This window comes from Epinephelus moara, chromosome 9 (assembly GCF_006386435.1).
Source record: "Epinephelus moara isolate mb chromosome 9, YSFRI_EMoa_1.0, whole genome shotgun sequence".
Classification (NCBI taxonomy): Eukaryota; Metazoa; Chordata; class Actinopteri; order Perciformes; family Serranidae; genus Epinephelus; species Epinephelus moara.
In genome coordinates this window covers 14,666,178-14,676,426 of record NC_065514.1, presented here as the reverse complement: position 1 = coordinate 14,676,426, position 10,249 = coordinate 14,666,178, and the positions used below count along the sequence as shown (strand labels likewise).

Below are 10,249 nucleotides of genomic sequence, written 5' to 3'. Positions count from 1 at the left end.
CATGCTGTCTAATCAGCATCTTGATATGCCACACCTGTGAGGTGGGATGGATTATCTCGGCAAAGGAGAAGTGCTCACTAACACAGATTTAGACAGATTTGTGAACAGTATTTGAGGGAAATGGTCTTTTGTGTATGTAGAAAATGTTTTAGATCTTTGAGTTCAGCTCATGAAAAATGGGAGCAAAAACAGAAGTGTTGCGTTTATATTTTTTTTCAGTGTATTTTCAATTGAGGTCAAAGATATGGGCAGCTGGCCACATTGGCTAAACCTCTTTTCATTTTTTGGAGGGGTGGGGGGCGTTGTTTGATAGGCCAGATCCAGTGTGAAAGCAGGACAGAGAGGGGGGATGACATGCAGCAAAGGGCTGGAGGTTAGAATCGAACCCTTATACATGGAGCGCCTGCTTTACCAGATGACCTAGTGGGCACCCAGTCAATCTCTTTTTATTAGTAGCTACACAGTATTTAGCATATTCCATCTTTCTTTAGCCTAGCTTAGCGGCTAGCCTCTCCAAAGTCCAAAAAAACTCCTACCAATACCTCTCACACCTTAACACTTAACGTGCTTCTTGATTGTTTCAAACATATACCAACAAAAACTGAAAATATTTTTTGAAACTTTAGAGCTGGCTATCTGTTTCCTCCTGCTTTCATTCTTTATGCCAAGCTTCGCTAATCACCTCCTGGGTCCAGCTCCATTCTTAACACACAGGCATGACTAACTCTGGGACAGAAAACGTGGCCTATTTCCCAAAATCTGGAACGACACATATATATATCCTTAACTTCACGCCATGACTCATGGTGATGAAATTCAGTTGCATTCAGGTTGCACTGAAAAGGTCAAAAGGTCTAGTTCTGATCTATACTTTTGATGATTTCTGATGATGACTTGTCGTTTTTGTGTCCGTGTTTCCTTAACCTTCCAGATTGAGGAGAGGCGAGCCTTGGTAGGAGGCTCCAACGACACAAGCTGTGTGTTCCTGGTCAATCGGCCGTACGCCCTGATCTGCTCTGCGGTGGCCTTCTACGTCCCATTGGCCCTCATGGTCCTAGCCTACCAGCGGATCTACGTCACCGCCATGACCCACGTGCGGCAGATCGAGACATTACAGCGGGCCGGCTCCGCTCCTGTCACCGGGACAGCTCCAGTGATCACCGTGAGGTCCTCCACTTCCTCAGATCCATTGGAGCACTACCGCCTTAGGACAACAACGGGCTCCACCTCCTCAGAGCAGGCTCCCATAGCGAATAGCCGCATGCGTGTTGAGACAAAGGCAGCGAAGACGCTGGCGGTTATCATGGGTTGTTTCTGCCTATGCTGGGCACCGTTTTTCATCACCAACGTGGTGGACCCCTTCATCCATTACTCAGTGCCCTGGCAGCTGTGGACAGCCTGGTTGTGGCTCGGGTACATTAACTCAGGGTTGAACCCTTTCCTGTATGCCTTTCTGAACCGGGCGTTTCGGAGGGCGTTTCTGGTGATTCTCTGCTGTGGGAATGAGCGGTACGCACGGCATGGGAGCTTCTCCTATGTACACACCCACAGAGCGTGCTCAGCTGCATCGGTCAATGGGACGTCTATGGCACTGAGGTAAACACACAGTAAAGGCACATTTTCTCCAGTTTTTGTGAATATTTATTCAATTGATACCAATGCTGTTATCGATTCTGCTTGTTGGTCCAGTTCCTGAACGGGCTTTGGGTTGGGTCGGCCTCGGGTTAAGCCTCAGCGCTGTGTGTGTATGTCAGATTGTCAGATTGATAGAGAGGGGGAAGAAAAGGTGAAAGGTGGACTATTGCACGCAATGTTTCTGTAAGTTATTATCACTTGTCACCTCCTTTCAGTTTCCTCCACCAGTTTACTGGTGAAAAAACAAAACTGAAAATGAAACAACTGAATACTGAATTGAATATTGATCGCCATGACAACGAATGAAGTGTCAAAGCTTCGAAGCACTTCAAATAATCTGTTAAGCCCACCTGTGTGGCGCTAATGTTGATATAACATAGGTTATTAATTCCTGGAATTTAAGCACAAGTTGCGCAGAAAGATGTTTGAGCATATTTCTGGAGTTTCTACCTTTAGTTGACATGATCATTTTAGAGACATTTAAGTAGCACTATTTTCATCTTTCATCATGAAATGAAGTCTTTGGAGTGTTTCTTTCTCTGCGCCATGGCTCCTTCTTGTTGCAAGTTTCAAGCAGGATAGACAGGCGTTTCAGGTCACTGTTTTGCAATGCGCAACTTTAAGAAAAAAAAAGGTATTTACAAAAGGAACTGATAAGACTGGAGGCATACGATTACGATATGACAATTTGGAACCGGCTCTCAATTGGAACAGGTTCTCGTTTTCCATCTGTAAGTGTGTATGTGTGTTTTGTCCTGCTGTCCTCTGTGTTAAAAGTCAATCAAGGGTAGAAATCAAGTCGACAGGCAGGAAACCAGGTTCATTTGTCTTTTCTTGCAAAGAGAGACAGATGTGCATCGAGTCTGTTTTATTTGGTGCAAATTACTGTAACACTGAAAAGAGAATGATAGACAGTCACAGCAATGTCAAAAGTTAAGCCAGTTGGGCCCAAAGCCAACTGGGACACCACATTTCTTAGTAGAAGGTGAAATACTTTGTGTGACTGATTGGTTTAGTTTCATTCATCCATACACTGTATATATCATACACTGGAGGTACATCAAAACCAGCACTGAGACAAAATATCATGGCTTGGTACAACCGTCATCTTATCTGAAATTAGTCATCATTTTTCATTTAGGCCATGTGTCATAGCCTAATGTGTAAATAATAGATGTGAACATGCTGTGCCTTCTCTAGAAATAAATTTTCGTTGTCAAAGCAGCTGTGATGTTCTGCAGATGGAACATTTTACCAGAAAAAAAAAGAAAACTGTCCATCACTCAGACTGAAATGAATTTAATAGTCGAGATCTGTCAATTTGGGATCTTAGTGTGTACTCGTCCTGTAGATATGAGGTCCTCTCATGAGCTGGATCATGTAATCTTCTTTCTTTCATGCCCCCATCAGGGAATATGATCAAATCTGCACTCAAGTTTCAGGCTGTAGTCCTGACTGTGGCAGGCATGCAGTTTTTGAGCTTCCTTTTTAGCTTAGAAACATGTACAGTAATAAGGAACTTGAAAAATAGAAGCTGGGGAAGTGGAGGGAGAAATAGGCCAACACAGACAGTAACAACAGCAGCACAGGAGTCACAAACCAGCAGCAGAAACATCATGATCAAAAAAGCTGAGAGCGATAGTTGGTCAGATTTTAAGGATTGTCTTGTTTCTATCTTATAAAGGCTTTGGTTATGTTCATGAATATTGAAATATATAATTAGGTGGCAGTATGCATTTGTCAGTCCAGATGTTTCAGCCCTGCTGGTGATGTAGCTCTAGCAACGGCAGTGTCATTCTGTCAGTCCACTGCTTTAGTCCAGACTAATATTGTAACAACTGGTTAACCAGGTGAGAGTGGACTCAAACGCATAACTCTGGAGACATTTCGGGTAAAATAACAAAGTCTATACTGGCCATAAGGTAGGTTCGCTACACAGAAGGACTATCAGTGGAGGCAAATCCAATAGGGATGAGACAGAGGCAGAGTCAATCAACAGACTAAATCCAAACAAAAGGTTAGAATGCTGGACACACAAGGAGCTAAGACAAACTGGTACAGAGAGAACACAAGATACACGCTAAATACTCTGGTGAGGGGAAGGATAGAGTTTTAGCGCTGAAGAATAGAGTGTGCCAGTAAACCCGGAACTCCGTTAGCGCTTTTAGCACTTCCGGTTCTCTCGTCTAAAAATCAATACGTTTTTTGAATGGGATTTTGGTAAAANCTTAAACAGTCCGATTTCCCCCTAATACAATGTTTTTAAAATAAAGCGGCCGAAATCAGTTGAAAGCTTAGTGGCGGTGACGTCAAGAGTCATGCGACTGTGGAGTAGTCATGTAGTCCGTTCAAGCCTAACGTTAGCTTTTTACTTCTGGCGGTTGCATTTAATCTTCAAATGCGGTATGAAAGGTGTTCATATGTGAAGATTATGTCGCTGAAGTATCATAAACCTGTGTTAGCCACAGAGCTTATTTTCTGACATAATCCAAAACACAACGCAAAAATCACATTCACTTTCTCTTCCGGGAACCAGCGCGATGCTAAACTTCCGGGTTTTGACGTCAGCCCTGGCACACTCTATGAGACACAGGTGAGGCTAATCAGACACACATGAAGTCACCAAAATGGAGGGAAAACACACAGGGGCAGGTAGTGAAGTGATCCGAAACGAGTGGAAATGTGAGTTTCAAAGTAAAACAGGAAACGACATGAATGAATGAAATAAAAAACATAACCTAAGAAACTTGAGCTTGATGTCTCAGTAACCACTGAATGGACTGCCGTGAAATCTGAATTATGTATAACTTGGTGGTTGAAATGTTCAGTTTGTCCAATACTTTGGTTTATCACTTGCAAAAACGTTGACATTCCTATCAGCCTTACAGCCGCTGTACTCTGTGTTTAGCGCTAAACAGCAGATGTTGGTGTGGTAAACATTACCTGGTTAACAGGTTAGCACTAATGTTAGCATATAGCCAAAAGCACCACAAGGACTAAGTACAGCTTCACAGAGATGTTAGCATGGTTGTACAATCTCTCAAATGGTGAGGTTGTCATTATCTCTGCATGTGTTTCATCGTCTGTCTGTCCGCAACTAATCTCACAAACTACTGGACCAATCAGCCTAATATTTTTAGTTCACATTTATGACTGTATGCGCAAGGACCTTTCATGGTTGCAGTAATTCAGATTGTTGAAAAACCTGTTATATTGACTGTTTTATACCATCACTAACTGCTGACTCCTCACTCACCTTAACTGGCCAGTAAGAGCCTGCAGGCAAAAGCATAGAGCAAAAGGCATTTCCAGCATGTGACTAGGCTAAAACCAAGAAGCCTTAGCAGCTATTGCGGACCACATTTTGATCTTTATCATGGCTCAAAAACTGAAAGCCATAAAAAAAGGTTTGATAGGAGCATCTGCAGATTTGATATGATATGTTATGAACCACTAAAGTCAGGCATGCTACGAGGTGAAAAAAAGCCCTGTTATGTTATCTTTAACATCATCTCGACTGTAAGGGATCCAGGAGAGCCAATTCCACTGGATGCAGCTGCGGCGCATGTATTGTTTGGAGTCAGCTGCAGCATCCGCCTGGTAGAGATCTGTCATCTACTGAGTGCAGTTTTCTTGTTGGCTAAATAGTTCCCATTGTTTAAAATAGTTATTTGAAATGCAGTACTACATTTCACACAAAGGCTGTTTTAATAACTAAACGGAAGAATGCAGATTAATAGGACTTTATCTAACTATAATTATGTCTTGCTTGTGTTGTCTTGTCTTATTTATTGCCTTTAAAAAGCACTCAGTAAAAAACTGACACCAACTTTTATAAAATGCATGTTGGTTTCAAAATAAACCTCAAAATATGAATCGTTTTAAGTCGTTTATCCATGTGGTCGTAGACGTTTTTTGAGCTTAGGGTGAGGGGTTGAAACAGTTATGGACTTCCAGAAACAATGGATTGATTTTTTCCAAATTTGTCTGTTTTTATAGATAAGGATCTTTGATTGAATGATAATGTATGACATCACAATAATAGTCCAGCAGTCTGTTTTTTTACAGCAGAGTAGCTGTTGACGTTAATGGCGGTGATTTAGTCGACGTCTGTGTTTGTGCTCTCCTTTGAGTGCGGATGATGGAGGAGGTGACCTGCTTGTGTCTGCACTGTTTAACTTTAACACAAGTACTTCACCCGCTGGAGAGAAACAGAGACACACATACACAGCTGACAAATTGATTCATACAAAATACGTACAAGCACTTGACATATTGTGCGTGCAAAAACACACACAGACAGCGATATGTGTTGTCTGTAGTTTGCGGAAAGGAAGTGTGCTGACCTAATGCCTCCGCTCCAGTCGTAGTGGTTTCATTCTAATATGTACAATGTGTGTGCAGTCAGTGTGTGTGTGTTTCCATGGTGTCTGTGCGCATTTTTTGGGCTTTCTGTCTTTGTGTGTAGGAAACAGAAAGGCAAACAGTGTTAACTCCAATCTGATGTCCTCTCTTAAAATCTGTCTCGGACAGAAAACAGACTCAGACAATCAGATTACGGCCGGCAGGATACTGGAAACTGAAATTACTGGAGGAATCCTGTCGAATCATTTTGTCAGTGAGCTGTGGGGCGTTTAGGCGCAGTCTGTGGGCGGATGGTGTTTGTGCTCATGTGGGTGTTTCTCTGCTGTGTAGTTTTCAGAATCACAAAAAAAGTGTCTTCCAACTCTTATTTTGTGTGTGTGTCTATCTGTCCTTGTGGGCACACGTGGAAAAAATCGGTCAGTTTGTAAGACTTGGACCCACAACAAGGCAGATTTGTTTTGTAAAAACTACAGTTTTTCTCTTCCAAGGACTGCAAACAACCTTCAGCTCCCTGCACCTTATAAAACTTGTTTGTCCACTTCATTTTGTGGTCAGCAATAGTCGTCTAGTTCCTACCAAATCCTGGCTACAAATAAATTACATTTCTTTCTTGGTAATTTTCAGCCAATATCGTGGCAGAGGGGGATTAACCAATATTTGTCTCTGCTTACAAGCTGTCTTTTGCAAGTTGATTTTGACTGAAAATAAACAGTTACTGCCTGCAGGGAAGAAAATCAGCACAAAACCTCAAAATACTTTGGAAAATAGTCAGCAATAATGTTGAGTACACAGTTTAAATCACTGGGGAGAAACATGCAAAACCACCAGAATGCCTCTATAAGATGAGGATGAATACAAAGCTGCTCCTCTCTCGTTCCTCTTGTTTTAGGTCAGTTTTAATTTAGTCGCTGTGAAATTCTTCAATCTCTAAATGAATCTTATTGACGTCTGACATCTTCTCATTTATAAATACCTGTTTACCTGCAGGCTTTTCATTAAATAAAAAAGCTGTGGCTTATGATTCACTCTGCATTCCTGCTCTGCCGACAAAATATCTTCATGCAAGGAACAGCATTGTTGTGATGTTTCTCCACTATGAGCGTCCCGAGGCTGTGTTCCTGAGTGGCCCTAACAAAACACACACACACTGTAGACACTCACGGCTCCAGCAGTGGATAGTAGCCACTGGTTTGTGGTTAGAGTCATAACAAAGACTTTGTGTTGTGCCCACTAGCAAAGAAAGTAGGAAAGACATCAAGACCATCTGAAACAGGTTAAAGCTGTTGAGTAAATATAGTCGCAGTGTCCCTTGGGTCCTTGTGTGGCTGAAGAGGATACTGTGCCGCTTTGTTTTACAGTATTTTAGTCTTTGGTCACTCTTGACACACTTACAGGAAGCTGAGGAGCGGACAAATTCATGGTCGAGGGTTGTTTGTTCACTCATGTTGAGGATATGGCACCGACAATGTGGATCAATTAATAGTTAATGCCAGATTGGTGAAGTTAGAGCTAACAGGGTTCCTACAGTCATGAAATTCCTGGAAAGGTTATGAATTTGGAGCTGTTTTCCAGGCCTGCAAAGGGTTTGGAATTTGGTAAAGTTATGCATATACATTGTTTGGGCTACTGTTTTAAATCATAATCATAAAGAAAAATCTAAAAGCATGTCTAAACATGACTGGACCATGTGGGAATTTAATCTGAAAGGACAGACACAGGAAGTGGCCTCGCTTAGCAGTCAGACAAGAGTTAATTTCCAGGGCATAACATGTCAGGCAGGAAATCCAAAGTGTGGGATGATTTTGAGAAGGTGAAGGACGAACCCAAGGTGATATGTAAACTCATTTTCGTTGGTCAAAACATGACGTATCATCTGAAACATGGAAGTAGGTACATGCCCATTAGCCACTTAGCACAATCATTACTGCTTTGCCGACATGGCTCAAGAGAGGCAGGCCCGAACCACGCTGATGTAAGCTCTGCTCCGTTACATCTGACGTTGGTAACATTGGGGAAGCAGCTGTAATGAGCCATGCCAAAGGGCAAAAGCATCAAGACAAGCAAAAAGCAGCACATCATCGGCACATATCTCACGCCTGCTGTTTCCAGGCCACATAACTTTGCCACTTTATTCCTACTGTATATGTAGACACAAAGGCCTTCCATTTGACATTCAGTGCTACATTTGTGCTGCAATGTCTTCCTTAGGGCATAGCAAACTAGAGAAAGAGCCTCATTATTGTGCAATATGATTGCTATGTATCTGTGGTGGAAATATCTGTAAAAGGGGCTTACAAAGAGCGTCTTTCCGAGTTTTATTGTCACGCTTGCAAGCAGGCACGGGCAACCTTCACCGAGTCTCCAGCTGACATGAGCAACAGCAACATGTTAATACAGTCCTCACCTATGACATCGGCAATGGCCACTTGTCAAACAAAGCAGATTGTTTGCCGCTGCATCTTTGATACACAGAGAACTGTCCTCGCTGATACGCTTCAAGAGAACCTTGCGTACCTGTTTAAAAGAAACACCACACCTTGGGGTCAAGGTTAAGGCGGTGAAAAAAGTCCATTAGTGCTTCCCAAAGCCCAACATGACGTCCTCGAAATTCTTGTTTTGTCCAAAACCCAAAGATCTGTAGTGTACTGTCATGGAGGTGTAAAGAAACTAGAAAATATTTACAGTTCGGAAGCTGCAATCAGAGATTTTTGACTTTTTTGTCTTAAGAAATGACTCAAACTGATGAATTTATCATCAAATTACTTGGCAAATAAGTTAATAGTTGACAACTAATTGATTAATGGATAAATAGTTGCGGCTCTAGTGAATTACTTCCTGGAAAATCAATCAAATGCAGGTGATTCAAGCACGAGTGAAAGGGTTAGAAAGGGTTACAACCCTTTGCCTGTACAGGTAAACAGACACATTTCGGTGCTATATAATATAGCAGCATGTAGTTAAACAGTTTACAGGGAAGCAGGAAGGGCTTTTATAAAAACCTGCTCTCTTTAAGCCTTAAATGTCTGATGTGGAAAATAACAAACTACAACTCACTCTTCCTGTGACCGTTAATCAGTGTGATCCGTCCTGAGTTTCACCTTCAGCTCTGCACGGTGATCACAATCCCCGTTGAGTCCCATAAATACGGCTGAGCAGCATCCGTTGTTATCAGCCACGTGTAATCAGTGTGATTGTTATGTGATTCAACTATCTGCCGGTCAATGCCAGGGATGTTTAGTGATTTGAAAACAGCAGAATATGAAATCTCTCTGGAGTGAAGGTTCATGTGGGAGAGGAGTGAGACGACTCAGAGCCCTGCCGCCATATTAAATCAAAGCTGTTATTATTTTTTTCATTCTGAGTGTTTTTTGGTGTTTTGATGATTTAGATGAGATAAAACATTTAGCTCCATGTAAGGACATTATGCTTCACCAGGCAAGAGGACAAATGGGCTGAGAGTCTAAAAATGCAGAATAGCTGCAGAAACACTAAAATAATGAAACCAGAAAGGTATTAGACACAGTGTCAGTGATTGTTGGGTTATATTAAAGGGGCACTGAACAGAGTTTTACACACACAGGATCAGTTTACTAGTCAGGAGGAGCACTGCTGAGCCTGCCAAAACAGATTTGTAATATATGTATTATTTCTGTTACTCTAGAGAAGCTTTTTTTAAGCCTGAGACTACAATCACAGTGATGATGTCATAGTGATATCATCAGGGTTTTCTCATATTTTCTCAAAACAAACTTAACAAGCCCCTGCTATGAACTGGAGTTGTGGAGTTTAGAAGACATTGGCGTTCAGGCAGGTGGGTTTAAGACAAAGATTATGGGAAATGTAGTATCCAGTGTTTTGGGGGGAACTTAACCCATATAAGGGACTAAGGGTCAGGAAACATACCCTTACCCTTCCTACCCTTTTCCCACCTGGGGAAACGTGAGACCAGGCGTTGAGAGCTATTCCTGTGCATACACCGTGCCAACTCTTAAAGGGAAATTTCGGTTTATTTCAACCTGTCTCCTATCGTCCTAAATTTGTTTCAAGTGACTAGTGATATAAAAATAATAGTTAGCATGTTAGCCGTTAGCCTAGATATAAAACGTAAGTGAACGGGCATACTTCAAGTGCAAAGTTAGTCCACTAAACAAGCTTTTTTTCCACAAAGACCACCTCATATCGTTAGGATAAATGTCAGAGAACATATAGAAAACGACATGTAAACGTGTTGTCTTACCTTACCGGTGTG

General features: G+C 41.9%; 1 protein-coding gene across 2 annotated transcripts in view; it reads left to right on the top strand.

The window, feature by feature from the left end:
• The window catches only part of si:dkey-247m21.3 (5-hydroxytryptamine receptor 4), a 79,016-nt gene that overhangs the window by 33,836 nt on the left and 34,931 nt on the right, over positions 1–10,249 (top strand). For both annotated transcript variants that reach the window (XR_007570503.1, XM_050053681.1), the window contains exon 6: positions 932–1,596. Coding sequence is in view for 1 of the 2 variants with exons in the window: in XM_050053681.1 (XP_049909638.1) it covers positions 932–1,596 (665 nt within the window). In the remaining variant the exon portion in view is untranslated. The remainder of the gene's footprint in view (positions 1–931; positions 1,597–10,249) is intronic.